Consider the following 21,879-nt stretch of genomic DNA (forward strand, 5'->3'; position numbering starts at 1 on the left):
TTTTTTAACATTAAAAACAAATATTAAAAACTCAATGGTACAACCTATATTTACAACACTTCATATTACGTTTATTGACAGCCAATCTCATTTGCATTACAATTACATGTAAGAATGGATGGAATTTATAATTATTTTGGAAGTGGAAAGATAAATAAAAACTCAATTTTTACAATACACAATGCATGATGAATTTCTTTTCCAATCTCATTTCACTAATTTCTCCAATGTAAGTAATTTGATTTTCAGAAAATGTCTTCTACTTAAATACACATATGTATTTAAAGAGATTGAAGAAGAATATTTAAGGACGTATTTATTAATTATTTTTTGTTGTCCAAATACAAAATGCTTATCACAGTCTTGACATTTTATTCCAGTTTTAAACTTATTTTTAAAATAATGATTATGACGTTTTATGAATATAAAATTATATTTAATTTTTAGGGACTTTTCTTTTTTAAGAAATATTCAAGTTTTTTGCTTAATGTTTCGCTTAGTTGTCGATACATCATTAATATCAAAATGGGAATTACTAAGAGAGGGTCGTTAAATATAAAAAGCCAACAAGCAATGAAAAACAAAAATAAATTGAGGGTAAACTCTCTGAACAAGTCCTTTTTTTTCAAACGTAAGGACAAAGTAGATTTCCGAAAGTCTGTTGATTCAATTACTCTTTCCTCATCTAGCTTTACGTTTTCTTTCTGTTCTGATGATTGTAATAACGGTTCGTCAGATTCTGTCTTTTCTGCTGCGGCTTTTAGTTCCTCATAACTTAAATACAATTTGGTCGGTGATTTTTTTGATCGACCATATTCACGAACAATATCGCTATAATGGCTAATGACAACTGTCATGGGATCATTAAATTCATTAGAAGACAGATTTTTCATGCGCCTATTACGTGCGACAATACCTGCAGATAATCCAATATCGTTCTCTTTTCTGGCAATTGAATCAATATTATCTTTATCATCTGGAGCTTCGATGCGAACCTTTTTTTGATGAGAATGTTCTGTATCACTTACATCACTTCCTCTATCTACTGATCGGTCACGCAATTTTAGAATAGGTTTCGGAGTTAGCGTCTTATTTTGATCGAGAGTTAACTGAGTAGAGCTACAATTTGGAGAAATATTGGTCACACTTTGTTCACTCATACTTTTCTGATTAATAGGTTCACGTAATACTTCCGGCGATGGAGTGTTACTTCTAGTAAACTCTTCCTTTAGATAAATTTCATTTTCAAATAGACATTCAGAATCATCTAGTTTTTTATCTGAAACCGAAGTTTGGTTGGGCACCTCTAAGCGTGGAATCTGAGGGATTTCGATAGTGATAGGGGTAAATGTCCCTTTAGGTGCTCTTGGGTGATACGTTTCTTCATCTGTTTCTTCACTATAATCAAAAGACATTCTGTCAACACTATCAATATCAGAAGGATTAATGTCAAGTTCATATTTCACAGAATAATCTTTGAAACTTTTTTCAAATTGCATAAATCTTTCAGAAAATTGTTCAGATTTTTTATTGTTTATTAATTTTTCGGATTCCTCATCCTTTTTATCTTCTAACAGAGATTTATTTGGAGAGTTTTCTTTTATATTACATTCTTGATCATTTATCGTGATATTTTCTGAAGACAATGACAGTTCTCTATTTTCTTTTAACCTCAAATCTTCTTTATTATTGGTTGCACCTTTCTCAAAGCTTCTTCTTCTCTCGATACCATATCTCTTTCGTAAATTCATTTCTGTTTCTTCGACATCGAATTCTTTGTTTAATCGTGCTAATGCCAATTCATACATCAGTTCTGAAGAACTCACTGACTGCCGTAAAGGTGCTGCAAATGGTTCACATGAGCCTAAGACCGGTGCAGACAGCGACATGGGTGGCGGTATAATAGACTCTTTTTCCAAATCTTCAGCTGTGATACGCTCATCAGCTTCATCTAAACAGGTGTGCAAGTTCAATTAGAGATTTGAAAAATGCATTCAATAAGAAGCAAGTCTCAATTTGCTTGTTAGAGTAAAATTTGCTGAGTAAGAGAATGCTCACCATTTAATAAGCAGTAAAACCAAAATTTTTTTTCTGAGATTTTAAAAACAAAATAAAAAAACTAATGAATTTTTTTTTTGTATTTCTTTATCTAAATAGATGTTATAAAATTCGAACAAAGTGTCAACTTCGAAATTCAATTCCATCCACGACTGACAGTAAATGCAAAAATCTCTAAAGCAATCATATTTCTATTATATGAAAGGCCTGCGTACCTCTTTCTTCAGTTTCTTCTCTACTATTTGGTAAGAGAACGAGCATCATCTCAGAACTACTGTGTAATTCTTCACCATTAGGTGAAGTTGTAGGACTAAACTCCCTAGTTTCCCATCGCTTAATATCTTCAGTTTTATTTTTATCTTCAGACATTGATTTCCACTCAGCCTGAAATACATATATGACATTGTAAAGTAATTATATGCTTATATAACCATTTGCTGTGACCATTTACAACTGCAATACAATATAATTTTCATCTATCAATGAGATGTGCTTAATACAGACAAGATGACAAGATAGATAACTAAAATATCGTCGTTTGCGACTTATTAGTTTGTTTTTTTTATAAATTAAAGGGATGTAGTTTCCCATCTAATGATAAAGGCTGTTCTTAGATGAAAATAATTATTTAATCACGTGCTTTTGAATAAAACAATAACAAGTTCAGCCCTTCTTATGCAGACTAATTAGAGTAAAATAAGAATCAATTTTAAACATAAAATGATTTCCTGTAAGATGGGTAACTATTAAATCTTAACCGTGGGCATTTTGGATTGCCTGCGTTCCTTCCCCTTTTTGGTGGAACCGCCTTTCTATTCTACAAATCTTAACCGTACATAAACCTCGGAAGCGGTGCCTTAAGAAACAGGATATGCCCTTTGTTCCAATATTTTTTTTTTAAGGAGGGGGTATTATTATTATAAACTTTATCCGTTCTTTAATGCCTTGATGACGTTTTAACGCAAGCCTTAAAAAAAAACTGCAAATTAAATTATTAATAATTCATACCTTTTCAGTTGTAACTAATGCTTTATTTTTTCTCTTTGGCGGAACAGGTGGAAGAGGTTTCTCGGGTTCGTCGAAAGAAGGTTGACTATCTTCACTCCATCCTCTCTTTGGAGCTAACTTCACTTTTTTCAAGACCTGATTTGCCAAAACCACAGGAGAAGGAAGCGGGCTTTCTTCTTCCTCATAAGGCCAATCATACTCTGCATTTTTCTTCGATAGAGATAAATTTTTAGCTATATTTGGATGTTGTGTGTTTGGGGCCGGTAATTTTCGATTTCCCAACCATTGGTCAGGCTTTTCATCCAGCAGAACCTGGCTGCTGCGAGGTGGAGGCTCCAAAAGACTGAAAAACAAAATATTTAAATTAAAACAAACATACAGAAAATGGTAACAGCAATTTTTATTGAAGCAAGAATTTAAACAATTTTGTTGCCTATTTCGTTTTTACAAAATTCAAATTTACTGTGTAATTGAAAATTACAGTTGTTTTTCCATTAATTAGAACAAAACGTCTTTATTGAATTTACTAAAAAAAATCATTGCTGAAATGAAGTAATTTTTTATACCACAAACTTAACAAACATCCAACATTTTAGTTGTCCTAAACGATAATTATTAAATTTTTATGAACAACAAGTCTAAACCGTTAAAAGAATCAATGTGGTCCATTAAAGTCTTAATTTTAGAGATAAGCTGATTTATTATTTAATTTTTAGTGAATTTGAATTAGAACTTTTTAAAATTCATTTCATGTAAAGGTAAAATTTTAGTTAAAATTTTGAATGTTATGTAAAATTGAATTATATTTACATTAATGGTTAATTAAACAAATTTAATCAATTAAACTACTGCAACACAAACCCTCTTTTTGGATCAGGAATGAAGATTATGTCAGACTCTTCACTTGGATCACTAATTCCATACGGATTTTCTGCTTTTACTCTAAACTTATATTCGGAACCTTCTATTAAGTCTCCAATTGTGGTTGTCAACTGTCTACAAGTAGCTGCCTTTAACCACATGTTCCACCCAATCTTTCAAAATAAAAAAAAATAAAAAATTAGAGTGATGCAGATGATTAAGAATCGAATATTGTACAGTTATTATACTTCTTTACTGGAGATCAAATATATAGCTTGCCTAATCGTTTTTATCTCTAAGTAAAATCGTAAAAGAAGCAAGCTCACCCTATAATATTCCACAATATAGTTGCCAATCTTGCATCCTCCATCATCGTTAGGAGCACCCCAAGATAATGTAACACATCTTCCCAAAGTCATGACAACAGCTACTTTTCCAGGTGGTAATGGGCGATCTAATAAATTAAATGTACATGAATAACACATATTTCTTAAACAAACAAGACCTCACTTTCTAATTCCATTTCAAAAAAGCAATACACTTTGCATGAACACTATTTAAGACACTTACACAAAATTTTACTTTAACTGACTAGTAAGAGGAAACATTGCGTCCATTTTATTGCAAAAAAAAAAAAAAATCTCAGGGAGCTGGAACTCTATATTTTGATTTGGGCTCATGAATTAATTTGGGGCGGGGGTGTTGCTAAGCATTACTTGTATTTATTGATATTACATTCAAATATCAATTTTCTCGGAAAAGTTTGAATTATAATTACTTTTTTACATTTTCCGGGCACGAAGAAACCCTTCAAACTGAAAAGAACACCCATTATATTTTTATATTTTTTAAGAAATTCATGACTACTAAGAGCGAAAGGAGGAATATATCCTCTAAAAAGATGTTCTCTATTCAGAGAATCTTAAAACAAGTATTTCCATTGAGAACTGTTACTCTTGCAGAATAAATCAATTTATTAAATTGTTTACCTGTAATTGTAACTAGAAAAGAAGCAGAATCATCTCCTATTGAATTTTTAGCTTTAATCTGGTATTCTCCTCGGTCTTCTCTTTGGGCCTCAATGATTCTCAACATGGCATACTTTTCAGTAGATGCTAATTCAACCCTGTTATTTGGGTACAACATGTCACCATTATGAAACCAGGTTACTGTAGGTTGCGGACGACCAGTTACTGATACTTTCAAACGCACTATCTCTCCTAGTTCAAATAACAATCCATCTTCATATTGTCGAGGTAATCTAATCGAAGGAGGAGCTGAAACAGAAATATTTAGTTTGTAAAAGCAAACTATAAAAACACGTTTATTAAGGCAATTCATGAGTTGATAGGTGACATTTTGAGAATTCGTTCAGTAGACTTTTGAAGTAAGAAATTACTTTACACGTTATGTAAGTACTAATTTATTTGCTTAAAAAAAAAAATTACCTCTTTATTCTCTTGAAGTAAGTTAGTTTAACTATTAGGGATGCAAGGGAGATCTTCCACGAATATTTTGCTTAAGATATTTAGTAGCTTTAACGTTCGGTTGTAGAAAAACACTCATTTAAGTGAGTTTGTAACAAAATGCATATTATTTATATCAAGCCTATGTAACGTACCTTTAAAAGAACAGACTAGACTATTACTATACCTATCATTTGAACATATCATTTTGCCTACACTCTAATTTTTCCAATAGAATCGATGACAATAGATATGGTGCAGAACAATTCAAAAGTAAGGCGAGACAAAATACAAGAACAATTAATTTAAAGGCAGTCGTCAAGTAAGGACATTAAAAAAAAATAGATTTAGGATGAAAACGGTGATTAAAATTGACACACACACAAAAAAAAAAGCAGAAGTAGAAGTTATGATAAAAATTAAAAGAAAAACATCTACAAGAATGAGAGCGCAAGAAAAGATGATTAAGATTAATTGTCCCAGTTTAGTAAACATAATTTTGTTTTCTCTTTAAAATAAAATTTATTTTGTAAATGATCTCAATATAGAGCACTATCTTAACAACAGCCATTTAACTTCATCTGTGTAGAACAGACAGATGATTAATCAGACTTTTACCTTCGAGAACAAGTCTTGCTTTAACTACAGCATGACCGGCTTTATTCGTTGCTGAACATTTAATTTCGCCTTCATCACTGAGAGATGCCTGATGGATAATGAAAGAACTGAGATCTCCGTCTGTTGAAACACGTTGCCTACGATTACTAAATACTTCGAAACCATCCTTGTACCAAGAAATTTTGGGAGTTGGCGTACCTTCTAATTGCACTAAGAATTCCACCTAAAAAATTTAAAAAAATAAGTAAAAATTGTACATTTCCTTCGTAACCATAAAATTAAAAGTTGTTTAAGTATTGATAGTGGCATTCTCTGTGTACTGTGTTGAAATCTCAAAAATAATTTTCCAATTTATAAGCCAAACTGTAATATTAAAGAAAGAAATTCTGTTTTTAAAGAGGATTTAAAGAGTGTGAGGTAAACATACCTTATCATTTTCAATCGCCGTTGTATCCATTAGAGGACGAACGAATACTGGAGCCATGGCGGCTCCTTTGTTATAGGATATAGCGAAAGGCTCTGATACTTGACCTGGATCCGAGCGACCCATACAGTTTTCTGCACTCACTCTGAACTGATATCTCATACCAGGTTCTAGCCCGCTTAAAGAAAGTTGGGTATGTCGGACCATAACCGGTGTGGCTTTCACCCAATGTGGTGAGCCAGTTCGTTTGTGTTCCACGAAGAAACCTTAAGACAAAACTTGCGTTATAATATATAATTAATATAATATATATATAATTATTGTTATTTATTTATAGCATGTTGTTTCTTTTGCCGAAAACATGTTTAGTTTTATATCAGACAAAGGAACAAGAATACATTATAGTAGCGGTGACTGAGTATAAAATTACAGCTTAAGTTTAAAATAAATCATTCATAAAGGGAAAAAAATTAAACTTCCTGTTAAATCTAAACTTTTTTCGAAAATAGTACCTATAAAATGAATATATTTAATATTGAAGTCATCTTAATGACAACTTCTAAGTTGTTTTTTTTAAATGTAATTAGGTGATTCAAAAACAAAATTTTCAAATTTGATCTCTAGTTTAAAAGCTGCTACCAGACCTGACAATAGCTTTCGGACAAAAAGGGGCCAATCGGAAGTGGCACGTCGAATGTTATTATGATCATTTTTAAACTTTTCTCGAAAAAGAAGCTCCTACGATGCTCTTTACACTTTTTTTATTTACTGATTGAGATCTGCAAAGCTCATATGTATTGTGGTACTGGGTTCGATTCCTGGTCTACGCCTTGGATTTTATTTAATGCTTAATACGAGAACTTTATAGTAAAATACGTTTGCTAATCTCCTCCGTCCGCGACACCTAATTGGTAGTTGGACGTAAAGCCTGTTGAAAAATAGGCACTACTTGTTTACTTATTGAACACCAATACAACTTGTGCTACTTTTATTTGAAATATTTCAACAAGATTTATTAAGGGCACTTTTGTGGTGAAGGATGTAGTTGGTTTTCCTCTAAGTAAAGTAATCGCTTATTTTTTTCAGGCGGACTTAACGTCCAACTACGAATTAGGTGTCGTGGTCGGAGGCGGGAGCTCACACTTTACAACAATTTTTTCTATCAAGTAAAAAGTAGTCATACGCGGTTTTCGAACAGAAGATCTACCACGTTTAAAAGCCACGCTCTTGACAATAGACCAATACCCGCTCTAAGTATAATTTAGCGTAATTTATTAACTATACTATTAAATATAAATAAGGATTAAATATTTAACCAAAATTTCAAACATGTAGAAAGTTAGCACAGCAAGTGCTATTTTGCCATTACACTAAATGAATTTTTGGGGTCTTAGCGAATTTTTCTTAACATTCTACCTTTAATGCTTTAATATTGAAGAGAACCTATTTATTGGGCAAATTTTAAGTGAAAAAAAAATTTAATAATGTTAACTGCGATAAGAGAAAATCGTGTTAAAAGAACTTTTATCTTGATTTTTTGAATTCTTATTTGTTGGGTGGAGGTCTTGCAATCTCCTACAAACACGTAGGAATCATCATTTGAAGGTTTTTATATTAACATTATTAATTTTTACAATCTCATAGCAGCATTTTGAAAATAAACACTTAGTAAAAAGTGAATTACAACAGTTAGCGAAACAAAAGAAAGCAGTTATTATATTTACCTTTCTACTATAAGTTATTTGTTTTTTTATATAAAATACTACAAGTCTAAGACTACTTAAATGTTCTTTAACATCCGTACCAGTAATTTTGGAACCACCATTGAAGAGTGGTGGAGTCCATTTTATTGTGATGACGTCTGGATCTGATCTGGGGCTCCCAGGTAGAAGATATGGTTTACCAGGGGGCGAAGGTCTGTCTGAAAGTAATGCCAAATATTTTTATTAATTTATTACTCAATTAATATCTATACAGTCCACAAGGAAATTTTAATATTTAATAGAAGTTGCATAACAAATTAACTTTTTTCTAATTTATGAAGCAAATTAATTTCTACAATCATCTCTCCACCACAGAGTAGCTTATTTACTACTGATGGTTTTAAATTTGTCTGATACGAGGGGGTACCCAAAAATAACCGGAATTGCGTTGCCGCGCATGGAGCTTATGTAGTACGCATTTCTGCCGCTAGACGTGTATAGCGCAATTCCTTGCCAGTTCAGTCCTGCCTGTGTTGTCTGCCTGGCTTGTTCTGTTCATCTGCAGTAATTGTTTTTACCAGCGCTGTTTTGTTCTTTTTTCGTTTTTTATGATGGCAAGTTTAAGTGAACAACGTGCAGCTCTGAAATTTTGTTTTCTACTCGGCAAAAATACTGCTGAAAGTGTTTTAATGTTGAAAACAGCTTACAATGATGACGCTATGGGAAAAACTCAAGTATACGAGTGGTTTACTCGGTTTAAAAATGGCGACATGTCGATTGATGACAAACCTCGTTCTGGATGTCCATCAACTGCCCGAATTGACGAAAATGTTGAAAAAATTCGAGAGCTGGTGTTCACAGACTGTCGACAGACAATTGATCAACTGTCAGAGAGTAGTGGGTTATCTTGGAGCTCGGTTCAGCGAATTTTAACGGAAGATTTGGGGATGAAAAGGGTTGCTGCCAAGTTTGTTCCTCGAGTTCTGACTGACAATCAAAAAGAACATCGAGTTGAAACATGTCGTGCTTTGAAACAACAGCTTGAAACTGATCCAGACTTTCTGACAAAGGTCATTACTGGTGATGAGTCATGGTGCTATGGTTATGACCCAGAAACAAAGCAACAGTCGAGCCAATGGAAGACGTCATCTTCACCCCGACCAAAAAAATGTCGTCAAGTCAAGTCAAACATCAAAACAATGCTGATTTGCTTTTTTGATGCCAAAGGCGTAGTCCATTCAGAGTTTGTCCCCCCCAGGTCAGACCGTCAATCAAACCTTGTATTTGGAAGTTTTGAAAAGATTGCGCAATAGTGTTCGCCAAAAAAGACCCGATTTGTGGCAAACAGGAGACTGGTTCTTCCACCACGACAATGCACCTGCACACACAGCCATCTCTGTTACACAGTTTTTGGCTAAAAATGGCATGGTTCCGCTGCCCCACGCACCTTACTCGCCTGACCTGGCTCCGTGCGACTTTTTCTTATTTCCACGCATGAAAAAGGGCATGAAAGGTCACCGATTTGACAACATTGAAGAGGTCAAGAAAAAAACGAAGAAGGAGCTGTCAGCCATTTCTAAAGATGACTACAAAAAATGTTTCGAACAGTGGAAGCACCGGTGGGACAAATGTATTAGTTGTAATGGAGAGTATTTTGAAGGGGATAAGGTTGTTCTGTAAAAAATTTGTAAATAAATAGCTTTTAAAAAATAATTCCGGTTTTTTTTGGGTACCCCCTCGTATATATTTTGTGGAAGTTATTTAATTAGTAATCTAAAAGGGTGATTTCCTATCTCTCAGTTTCTATTTATTTACTTTTGAATTGAGTTTTGAGATTGTGGTTTGTAATAAAATTTACTTAATCCATCAAATAGTTCAAGTAGTATGCACAGGTAAACTGGGCAACCCTTGTAGCTGAAGGTATTAGCCGCGTTTTAATCTTTAGGGTAGCCTGCCAACTTAGTTTATTTCTAGAGTCACTACAATTTTTGTCTAGTCGTTTTATTTAATGAATTCAACAATCCACCGAGATAATTTTTTTTGTTGCTGTCTTTTGTAAAATATAAAGCATTAATAAATTAAATTAATACTTGTTTAAATAAAATTTTATAAAACTAAATCAAACAAATTATCTTAGATGTAATTTTCTTTTTACGTGCAGAAAAAATTAAACATATAAATAAAAATTGCCTTATCAATCAAAACGGTTCCAAAACATACCCAAAACGCCTGAAACCTAAATCTTGGAGAAACATATGCTTACACGAGTAATTCAGTTCTTGCATCTAAAGGAATAATTCTTGACTACCAGTTTGGATTTGTTGCTCTTAATTCTACCTTTCTCCCAACAGTTCTTCGCGTTCTAGACAAACCTTCAGCAGAAGTAGTGAAATCTAGTATCTTACTTGGCTATGCTCAAGTTTGATCGAATTAGGCATTCGAGCTTGCAGAGAAACTTAAGAGCTTACCCAGTTAAACAGTATTTAAGGTATACAGTTCAAGGCATACAACGCATTACAGCTTATACCTTAAGCCATCTTAATACCCATCTTTAATTTCACCACACTGTCATTACCATCACTAAACTGACATTCTTGCTCCATACAGCAATCCCATCTCCCTTTAGATATTTTTAACCCAATGTTTCACTCCAGTTTTACTGGTATTGGGCATTTTTATCAATTGGTAAAACTAACCTTAAGGCTATTCTTTATAAATCTTAAGATTATGAATCCCCTGTGAAGATTGCTTAATTATGAACAACTTAAACGCGAGCTATCCAGTTTCCAGCCTTAAAGGAAGCCCAGGAGTGTTACGAGGTGCATTAAAAAGATACGTAATAAATTTGTTTGCACTTTTTCCATTGTTTGTGTAACTGAAAGAGATAAAATTCTTTACCACGATTTAACTTTACCTCTGTTTAAAATACTCATAACTGGATTGACAAATTCGCTCTTTTAATTACCACATTTGCATTTTCTTTGAAAAAGCCAAATTTGGGAGAACTAAATTACAAGATTAATGAATTTTCCTTGAAAGAAGATTTTGTTTTTGTTTTTTGCATTTCCTACTTCAGCTACATTTTATAATTTTAGTTTTCCGTACATTGAATGAGAATTTATTAATTTGAAATATGTCAATAAGTGATCTACTAAGCTTAATAACAGATTCTATTTAATGTACTTTTATAAAAAGTCTTCTAAATCGCTTAGAAGGAGATTAAATATAATGGGACTTGATAATTCCCCTCGCACGACCCCCTAGGATAGAGTGACTGCTATTGTTGTATAGTTATTATTTTGTATTCTTATGTTAGAGAATTTATAAAAGACAAAATAATCCTAAACATTTTACCGGAAAACCCCTATACAAACTATAATTAACTGAGTAGAATGCCTTTTTGAAATCGACAAACAATATTTTCATAGCTTCATTCTTTTCAAGCCAATATGGAGGTTAATCATTGAGTTTAAAACAAAAATATTATCCATAAAACATCTATTCCTTCTAATGCCACTCTGGCATTTCGGAAATAACCCAAGTAAAATCATATAAGTCTGTAGTCTGTTAGGAAGGATACATCCCTACTTATGTACTTATCTAAATGAGGATCGGCTACTTCCAAAAATATTTTAAATTCTTTTAAACAACTAACATTATAATTAGAGTGTAAATATTTCTCCCCTCCAAAGCTTATTGAGTTCGGGATTTGATTATTTTTCAAAGTAACCAACTTTCGTTAAAACATTTCTGATTATAGTGATAAATTAATATATAAATAATTTTCATAATCATATGATTTCCTAAGCGGCTTCTGAGCGAATAATATTATATTACTAAAGTATTATCTAGATGATGTTGGATCGAAACATAGATTTGAGAGTTTCTATTTTTAAAAAGTCCTGGATGCGTTGGATGTTCGTATTTTTATCCAGCTAGATAATAAGTATATTGCACATGTCTCCACAAAAAAAGTATCAAGATTTGTTTTGTGTATTGTATTAAAGGTCAATGATTTTCGCTTAAACATTACTTTTTTTGGCACAATTGAAGAAGGAATAATTCAAATTTTAGTTAGTTATTTTTCACTTATAAGTTGAGATGATTGATTGAATGTCTCAATAATTTTACAAGAATTATTTATCAATTCTTCCTCGAATTTTATCTAAATTTAAACTGAAAGAAAATTCCTAAGATTTATTTAGTTACAATATTATTAAATATTTTTTGAACTGAAGAAAATATTTGCAATCAACGAGGTTATATCTACGACAAGTAGCTTCTACCCCTTGTTCTTACAATTTAAACCATCTCTATATTTACAAAATGTGAACAAAAAATTAATTGAAAAAATACAAAAATCAGATAATTTTCGCTTTCTGGTACAAAAAGACATTTGTCAAAATTTGCAAATAATGCTTTTGGACTCAATAAAAACTCTCAATTTAAAAAGATAAGTATACAGGCTAATTAATCAACAAAGATACACAAATCAACATATTATTAGTACTTTATCTCATAATTTTAACCAAAAAGCTAATGTATTTTATTTAAGTTTGTTTAAGACAGTGGCCTCGTGATCTCCTCTCAAGTGAAGAGAATCTAATGTTTTGGAGGGTAAATCAACTTTGCAATTGAATTTAGATTTATTGTAATACTTCTACAAACTAGCTGGTAAAAATTGTACGTATTTTTAATATTCTTATTTCGCGTTTTGTAGAAGTAACTTTATTTCTTTATAACTGGCAAATATTTAGTTACCCCGAGAACTAATAAAACGTTATATAGACAAATAATAATAAGGAGGTAGAATAGATTTGCCATCGTTCAAAAATCTTGGCGTCTCTGCCGGTGTTCCACCAACGGCACAACTATTGTGGTCTGCAGGGGTTGTTAAATTGTTCATGTGCACATTCATGAATGTTCATAAATTTAACAGTTCAATTTACACTTTTCATTAAACTCACTTCCCTTAAATTGAAAGTGTCATAATGAACCATTTAGAACCCTGTAGATCTGATCTGACACCTCCATCAAGTAACTATAAAGCATCAGTATAGCCATCTAAGCATTTAGCAATATTTAAAACAAAATATTTACAATACTGAACAAAATTAATATTGGAATTATGTTCACCGAATGTCAATAACTGTAAACAATGTCGGATTATTTCTTATTTAGGTGAACAAACTAGCTAATGTGACTGAACCTTGGCGTTAAGAAGTGTTTTTACATTAACTCGATCAATTGAGGGTTGTTGCTATCGCGAAGTTGAGGTGTGAGATATTTTGCTCGCTGAGACTTCTTGAAAATCATTTTGCATCAACGATTGGTAGAGAAGTTTTTAGACTACGAAAAAATTGCTTTATCTAACCACGAATTTTTAATCTTCTTTTTTCGCAGACTTTTTTCTTCTTTGAAGCCTAGTACACCTAGCTAGCTAACACAGTATTTTGCTGATTTAATTTGAGTTTGGTTATTTTGGATTTCAAAAAAAAATCAAGAGTTTTAATTACATACATCTACATTCTTTAAATTTGGAATAGAGAACAGATTTTCATCTTTGATTTTATCTGCCGTTGCACTACTCTAGTTGGAACTTTATTTTTGAGCCAGAAAGTTTAAAGCAAGACGTAACGTAAGTGAAGTCGAAATTTCTGCACCAAACTCATTAATCTACCTCTAATGATGGATAAAAGTCCGAAATCGGTCAGGTGTACAATAAATATGCTACGACCGATTAAATCAAAGATATCTAGCACTGCGGAACTAACCCATTACCAATTAAGACATTGAAACAAACTTTTGGAATTCCTAAAAACTCGCACTAATTCATGCATAAAAACATTTTATGACGATAACTTTGTACTCAAATCTATTTAATCCCTTGATATTCAACACTGACTCTTCTTGAAGAAGGGCATCAAAGCTGTGTGAAGCTTTTATCAAATAAAATTTCCTTTATAAGTGTTATTAACAGGGTATTACCTCCCTGGCCTTTGTATTTCTTTAAAATTCAAATTAATTTAATATTACTTACCGGCGGCTGCCTGATGTGCAGTCCTGGACCCCTGATACTTATGTTTACTTCCTCCAGATCCCATGCCTGCCGACAGATAGGCCGAACGATGGAGGCCACATCCTGTCCACTCGCGAATCGTACTGAGTAGTCCCGATCAGTTTATGTGATTGTTTGCCACCATAGTTTGCTGATGAGTTGCTGGCCAAAAGCCAGGAAATACTAGAACAAAAATAGAGTAAGCTATAGTTTGGCCACATTTCTCCCATCACTGTAGCTTAATATAGCTATGTAGCTTTTCATTTTTCAACTGAAATAATAGAGAAATGAAATGAATTATTCGTTAGGTACCGCTTTGTTTGAAAAGTTTATAAAATATTAGTTTAGGACCCTAGGAAAAATATTTTTTCAATTTTAATATTTACTTCTTAGTTAACAGGTACAAGTGCTTGAAATTTCAATTTAAGTAGAACCTAATCGTATGTACTTGCTTAGATTCAGTTCAATTTTTATAAATTTTGCCTAAGAAGCTTACTTCATTAACAAACCTTGTGATATATTAATATTTTTGAGCACCTAGCACTATCTTGTGGTACTAACTACTGAGTTCTAACTCTTCTGTCTACTGCCGTTAGATGTCTCTGTGTTTTCTAATTAAATGTATGGTAGGTCTTATCACTTCCACTTATGTCGGATTATGTAACCTTACCTTTAGCAGTGTACGTGCAGTCCTCACCCATTTGGTTAGAAGTCATGAAATAACAGCTATTTATTACGATTGTGGTGTGAACTGAATAGTTTTACATAGTTTTATTAAGAAGTTTTCAAAATGTTGGAAGGACTTGTAGCCTGGGTGATAAATAACTATTTAGGAAAATACGTGGAAAATCTAAATACAGATCAGCTCAGTATTGGTTTATTGCAAGGTAAGTTAATGTAATAATATAAATTTTGCCAAAATTAATTAAAAATTCGATAAGGCATTCGTTATTTGACTGTTGGAAATCACCAATATTTTCACTACGCAGTTTTGCAATCATTAGTTATGTTTAAGTATTCATTCAAGCATATCTTATTAGAGAAAGAAAGGAAAGAAAATTAAATAGTTTTAAAATTTAATTTTCCTTAACATTTGAGAAAAGGAAGCATATTATGTTTAGTATTCTTTAAATTTTTGTTTGTTGACAAATATGTTGCATTATTTTTCTTCAAAATACACATGATTTTTCCACAAATAGTTCATCTTTTATGAAGCTTTCAGTCTACAGGATTGGTTTAATAAAAATTGCATGCACTCCAGCCTAGAGTCCAGAGGGTGTTATATTTTCTGTAGGATAGTTGCTACGGTTATCGCAAACTATAGATGTGTACCTCAGAGATATTTCTCTATGATTTTCCAGAACTGATGCATAAGTAAATATTTTTTAGTTAAGCTGGCAGGAATAAGACATGTTATTTGTTATGTGTGACTATTCGTTGAACTTCTATAAAATCTTTGTATTTGTTACTTTGCAGAAACGAAATATATATTTATTTTTTTTGGCATTAGTCTACAAGATTATGACTTGGTGCTTAATTTACTTGTTGAACGTAGGTGCAGTTGAATTAGAAAATTTGCCTTTAAAGAAGGATTCTCTTCGTCAAATTGGACTTCCAGTTGAAGTAAGAGCTGGTTTAATTGGTAAAGTGAAACTCAAAATACCAGTTAGTCAGATAACTAGTGCTCCTTGGGAAATTTATATGGATCAACTTTATATTGTAGTCGGACCAGTACGTCTTACAGAGGTATTTTCTCTTTTGGAAATTTGATTTAAGTTTATTTTATTTTTTGTCTTTATGTACAAATTATCCATATATATTTCTGTTATTGTAACAACGAAAAAAAACATATTAAAAACAATATGACACTTCACATGGTTGTCAGCCGTCTGAAGAGTTGCACAGGTCATAAAATAAAATTTATACCCTTTGATTAGCCTGAAATATATGTATTGTATTATTATTTTTTAATTTGGTAGTTGGAAGTAAAGCCCGCCTGAAAATGTAGGCATTACTTTATTTTATTTTGCAATTTCTGTTAAATGTAAAATAGATGGAATAGTATTTTTCATTTATTTTCTCCAACTAAAACTTATCATACGTCTTATATCAAGTGAAGGTTTAATTTTAATTAGATGGGAGGGCAAAAAGAATCAAATTTTCAGTTAGTATGAAATGAAACATAGAGAGATCTTAACTTATTTACTTCCCACTTTGTTGGTGAGATCCTCAAGCTCATTTCTGAGCGGTTACTTTCTTTGCCTACGAGCTTTCTATAAACTAATGGTACAGTTTTTCATGCACTGAAGGGTCAGAATTTACCTCAGGATGTGTAACTATACTTCTCGAGATGTGTGGTGGAACCTTATAGTCTGAGAGTAGTGCAGTGTTTTAAATGCCAACGTGATTGCACAATGCAATGGTATAATGTAAAGCCAGATTAAAGATCGCTAACAGATGCGGTCTAGAGTTATGTTTGAAAGAAAGTGATTATTAGATTTACGAATGGATCCGTTTTTTGCTTACATTGCTTTCACCAGAAAGATTGAAATAAATAGGTCAATATGTGTATAAATTTGTTTTTTCGCTAAAAATGGTAATGATAGAACTAGAGAGACTGCGGCACTAGAGATTTATTGGAATTTTCTAGTAGGGAGCTTGAGATTTTTAAGATCCCGTCAGAGAAAAATATTGATAGCCGTTTTCTCTCCTGTAAGTGAAAATAAAAATTCCAAAATATGTAATCCAGTTTTTTACAGTTCTTATTTCCTTTATGCTTGGTAAACTAAGAACCTACGATAGTGTTTGACCATCGTACGACCGCTTTTGTGCCAAAGCAGAAACTTGTGCTCTTCTTACTTACATTTATAGCGTATAACTTTTTTTTGTTTTTATATTTTCAATTTTTTTGTTATACAAAAAACTATTTTAAAACTTTTTAGTTTGTTTTATTTTTTGAGAGTTTATGTTAATATGAAGTAAGTTACTTCAGAACTTGAATCTTCTCTTGGCCAGTGCCGCAAAAGCAAAAAAAAAAAAGTAAAAAAAAATATATATGCATCCTTCACAGTCAAAAAAGAAATTAATGTAATGTATGTATAATATGGTTTTTTGAAAAAAAGCAGAAATAAAAGTTTTTTAAATAGTAGTAAATAGTAAATAGCAGTTTTGAAGTATATTATATTTTGAGATTACTTCCTTACCATCCGATATGTTCATGATAAAAAACTGATTACATGCAGTTTATATGAAGAACTGCTGAATGTAAAAGCAAAAAAAAAAAAAATATTAACGAATTCTGTAATTGTATATTTGTTAAAAATATTTCTGGCATTATTATCATTTAGTTATCTCTTTTTCATTATTAGTTGAGTGAAGAAGCAGAAGAACAGGCTGTTTTAGACTATAAACTAAGTCGACTGGATGCAATCGAAACTGGATGGCGATCAGAGACAGAAACTTCTCAGGATACAAGCTATTATGCGTCGAGTTATTCGTCGTGGCTAGGTCTTAGCATGAACTTTGCTGCTAACATTATTGAAAATTTACAGGTTCGTTTTATTTTTTATTTTTCTGAATTATGTAAATGAATTTAATTTTTGTATTCTTAATATGGTAGTTAGATGAAAAATATTCAATTTTTACAATTAATATGTTAGATTCCTTTTTAATTTTCTATCTTTATTAAATTATATTCTTTTACCTTATAACAATAATGTTTATTCTTATGTAGTTGAAAATAAAAGATGTACATATCCGTTATGAAGACAACATGACTATTGCTGGAAAAACTTTTGCCGCTGGAATACAAATGGAATCGCTTTCTGCTCAAAGCTGTAACGCGTTATGGAACCCCTGTTTCATATCCTGTTCTACAGGTACCGAATCATATAAGCTTATGGAAATGAGTGGATTCGCAATTTACTGGGATTCAATTCAGACAGACAGCTTATGGGGAGACCTCCCGTCACAGGAGCTGTCAGTAAGCTATTTTTTTATGTTGAAAAATTCTGACCATATTAGTATTTCAGATATTAGTATGTTTTAATAGAGTTAATATTATCATTATCCTATCTTCTTGTACCAGCCATGGTGCTGTGGCCTTATCAAACTGAGACCAAACTTTCGTATCATCAATCTATTGATGCTAATTCTTGTCTACGGGAAATTTATATTCTTAAAAGTAAGAAACAAAAATAGAAAATATTTGCGGAATAGAGTTAGTAATTAAAAAAATATTGGATTGCAGGTTGCAATGAGTTGTAGAAACACACATGAATATCTACTAAGTCCAGTAAATGCCCAAGCGCACGTGAAAAGAAACAGGAGTGAACTTCCATTAAGATCTAAAACTAACCCTAGAATTATTTGTGACCTCACATTGGATCAAGTTCCATTGTCGCTCACAGAAGTAAGATTAATAGTTGTTTATATTAAACCCAAACTTAAAATAAGTATGCTTTTGTAAAGATTTATTTAAAAATAAATAAATAAAAAAGTATTTTATGAAATTTTAGATTTCTGAATGTTATTCATCTCATTACAGAGGCAATACCATGAAATGGTAGGTTGCAGAAGAGGTTTAATTCTACTCCAAAGACGTCAGGGACATCTTCGCGAACGACCTAAGACTTCTATTAAAGAAACTCCTCAGTTGTGGTGGAAGTATGCTTGTAGCAGATTTGTGAAACCATCTATAACTTGGGAGATGGCGTTGAGTAGAGCCAGAGATAATGTGGCTTATGTTTCGCTTTACAGTAAATTATTAATCACGCCAACAACTGTTTTAAAAGAGGAAGAGAAATTATTCAAAGATTTATTTGAAAGTTCCAGAGAATTTGAGGATTTATTTGCATTACGACAGGTAGTTGATGTATTATTTTTATAACTTTTATTGTGAGCCATATGTTTTCATAAACTCAGAAATACTTCTTTTTTTTAATTAAAAACGCGTCAACATAGTTATGAGATCATTGTACCCGTAGCTTTCTTTTAGTGCACTGCCGGTCTTCGGAGAGTGTTCTCTCTGATTAGACAACACAGTCCTTCACCATTGGGCAGTAAAAAGCTCTAGTAAAAGAAAATCTAAAGGTTAGCAACAGGATTCAAATCCGGGATTTCCGCGCAGTACAATAACCACTGAGATACTGATACCTGAGGTACCTAATAACACTGAGGTACTGATAATCTTCCCCTAGTGTACTACTGATCACAGATCGCTAGACTAATTTATCCGGCAGATCTGCTTAGTTGAGTTGTTAACCCCTAGATGGTTTCTATAAACCGAGTATTTTCGTTATTACTTTATCAGAATGTACTTATTCAGAATTCTATTGTTATAAAACACAATTAGAATCGTATTACTAAGTAGCCTCATCAGAAATATCTTATATCTTGAGTTCCTAAGAATCATTTGAACTCTTTCGGAAAAGATTCTATGACTATTCTCAATTATAAAAAATATTTGTAAGCAATGAAAGTAGGTAATTAAGCAGTAGGACTTTAAATCTAGTGACATTTTCTAGATGTATTTTTCAGCCATTTAATAATTTATTTGGGCTCTTGGTAAAGTTTTGATAAAAACAAAGTAAATGTAGAAAATTTCCCACTTTAGTCACCATTGGAATACTATTCCAGTTTTTTCAATTGAAACTACACTTATTTTTTCTTATTTTCAGGTTGCAATGAGCCGTACTCGACGCCCTGAATGTCAAGTGAATGGTAAACGTCAGCAAGGTGTTAGTGTATTGGCTTCCTGGTTCCCACACTGGTGGGGTTGGCATTCATCACAAACAGAAAAAACCCCAACTTCTAGTAGTAATGCTTTAGAGGAACAAATACTTGACGCTTTAGCAGATAGCATAGAAAATAATACCCTTCTGAAAAGGGATACAATTTTCGGTCATTTTAATTTTACACTTAAGCAGGGTGCTTTTAACTTATGTTCGAGGTACAAATGTAAATTTCAATCCTCTACATTGATAGTTGATTTAAAGCTTTTAACTATAACCAATGGTTACTAAGTTTGTTTGCATGTGGTTTTTTGTATAATCATCTATTAGTAAACGCCTTGTTGTCCTTAAGGTGGGTGCACACCAAACACTCTGAATCGTTCGCAGAGGAACGCAACAGAGCGGAGCAGGTTGCTCAACTTGCTGAACTTCGACTAACATTGTCTACTTGTTGTCGGGTACACTAAAGAAGAACGTCCGTTTTTGTTCATCTGTTTAGGGCGTTGTTTCGGTCCCGCGCTCTGTTCGCACTCTAGCTTTAGTTTTTTGTTATGACCACAACAAGGTCGGTATGAGCGCGTTTTTCTCTGCAAACTCTCTATTGTAACTGGAGCGGATCAGAATTTCGCAGAGCTTAGCGTTTGATGTGTACCCGTCAATGTTTGTAAGTCCAGTTTCAAAAGGGACAGCAACCGGTTAACACGCTCTATTTTATCTTGAGCCCACTTCAAACATTGCATATAGATTCGTTGTTTTATGTACGTCGAGTTATTGTCTCGTTTAAGTACACTTATTAGAACTGTAAGCTTCAGTGAGCGAAATTATAAAGAAAATTACCTGATAATTTTCGTAAATTAAGTCAGAACAATAGAAAGTGTTTAGGATAGAGATTACCTCAGTGATTAGTGTATTTGCCTCCCACGCTGAAATCACGGGTTTCAGTCCAACCTGCCCTTAGATTTCTCTTCCTAAGAGCATCTTACAACACATTATCTGGTGATAGATAGTGTGTTGTCTATGACGAGAAATCTCTGTCCGGACGTTAGCGTACTGGAAAAAGGTTTGGAGGCCAACGACCAAAACTGTTTCCCACACTAGTAGGATTAGGATCACCACATACATACACATACGAAATCGTGTTTCGTGTTCATCATAATTCGGGTTTCATCACATACGAAAGAAACAACCTCTTGCTACAATAATTTAGATTCGAGGATAAATACTAGACTGCTTTAAATTATTACTATTATTTTTTTACAATTTAACATTATATTCCATTTTTATTTACGAATTTTACTTTAAGTTGTTTTTGTATACATGTTTCTTCACATTTTACTCTTCTATTTAAAAAACGTTTTGTGAAATTATATTAGCTTTTTTTTGTTATTAAAATCTAAATATAAGTTTTCCTCTTACGATATTTAAAAAATGATTATTTTACAGTACAAAGGAGCCATTGATGGAGCTACAGTTTGAAAATGTGCGTTTGAGTTATGAATCACGCCCGAGGAGCGGTTCTCATAGTATTAGTGTAACACTTGGAGCCCTCTATCTTCGAGACCATCTTTTCAAAGACTCTGCATTTCCTGTTTTAATTTCTCCACAGAGTTAGTACTAACAATATTAAAAAGCTCTCTCATTATCATAATCATAAAAATCATATCTTTGTCGAGAATAAAATGTTTGTGATATTTATTAATCAACCACGAATATACTCGTATATTATTTATTTAACGTCCTTCCATCAGTTAATATTAATCAGTTTGCTAGTATATTCTTGAATCAAAAACAATAATTCAACTTTAAAATATCCGGTTTACGACTTCTTATTGCATTTCTCACAGTTTGTGAAATCAATTTCCTTAAAAGAAACTACAGTCTGGAGGATCAACAAATAAGAGGATTTGTAGGTCACATGAGAACTAGTAGATGTGAAAATCTCTTTAAATTA

The 21,879-nt window shown here is 32.4% G+C and overlaps 2 protein-coding genes across 5 annotated transcripts in view; one reads left to right on the forward strand and one right to left on the reverse strand.

Annotated features, from left to right (window-relative positions):
* Positions 1–291: 291 nt before the first annotated feature.
* MnM (myomesin and myosin binding protein) lies at positions 292–14,739 on the reverse strand. The gene is made up of 11 exons (XM_074118168.1): positions 14,706–14,739; positions 14,179–14,379; positions 8,240–8,356; positions 6,439–6,701; positions 6,012–6,234; positions 4,917–5,204; positions 4,254–4,381; positions 3,928–4,100; positions 3,067–3,409; positions 2,274–2,442; positions 292–1,951 (listed from the first exon to the last, which is right to left on the reverse strand). Exons 2-11 carry the CDS (start codon positions 14,240–14,242, stop codon positions 444–446), a joined length of 3,276 nt encoding a protein of 1,091 aa, XP_073974269.1. The 5' UTR covers positions 14,243–14,379; positions 14,706–14,739; the 3' UTR covers positions 292–443.
* Positions 14,740–14,854: 115 nt separating this feature from the next.
* Positions 14,855–21,879, forward strand: part of Vps13D (vacuolar protein sorting 13D) — a 45,677-nt gene continuing 38,652 nt past the window's right edge. For 3 of the 4 annotated variants that reach the window (XM_074118164.1, XM_074118166.1, XM_074118165.1), the window contains exons 1-8: positions 14,855–15,083; positions 15,752–15,942; positions 17,565–17,747; positions 17,930–18,178; positions 18,446–18,607; positions 18,743–19,060; positions 19,875–20,146; positions 21,372–21,535. In XM_074118164.1, coding sequence (XP_073974265.1) covers positions 14,987–15,083; positions 15,752–15,942; positions 17,565–17,747; positions 17,930–18,178; positions 18,446–18,607; positions 18,743–19,060; positions 19,875–20,146; positions 21,372–21,535 — 1,636 coding nt within the window. In that variant the 5' untranslated portion in view covers positions 14,855–14,986. Of the gene's footprint in view, positions 15,084–15,751; positions 15,943–17,564; positions 17,748–17,929; positions 18,179–18,445; positions 18,608–18,742; positions 19,061–19,874; positions 20,147–21,371; positions 21,536–21,879 lie in introns of those variants that run through there. The other variant, XM_074118167.1, reaches the window with a different exon arrangement.

This window comes from Rhodnius prolixus, unplaced genomic scaffold (genome assembly GCF_049639745.1).
Source record: "Rhodnius prolixus isolate KJV_2025 unplaced genomic scaffold, Rpr scaffold_2, whole genome shotgun sequence".
NCBI classification, from domain to species: domain Eukaryota; kingdom Metazoa; phylum Arthropoda; class Insecta; order Hemiptera; family Reduviidae; genus Rhodnius; species Rhodnius prolixus.

What these genes read in the sequence shown, in the direction of transcription:
- MnM (XM_074118168.1), bottom strand. Translation starts at nt 14,242, where the DNA reads ATGGGATCTGGAGGAAGTAAACATAAGTATCAGGGGTCCAGGACTGCA. An exon ending in AGCAAGACTTGTTCTCGAAG is followed by an intron (nt 5,205 to 6,011) that starts GTAAAAGTCTGA and finishes TTTCTGTTTCAG; the next exon opens with CTCCTCCTTCGATTAGATTA. An exon ending in CATTAGTTACAACTGAAAAG is followed by an intron (nt 2,443 to 3,066) that starts GTATGAATTATT and finishes TATGTATTTCAG; the next exon opens with GCTGAGTGGAAATCAATGTC.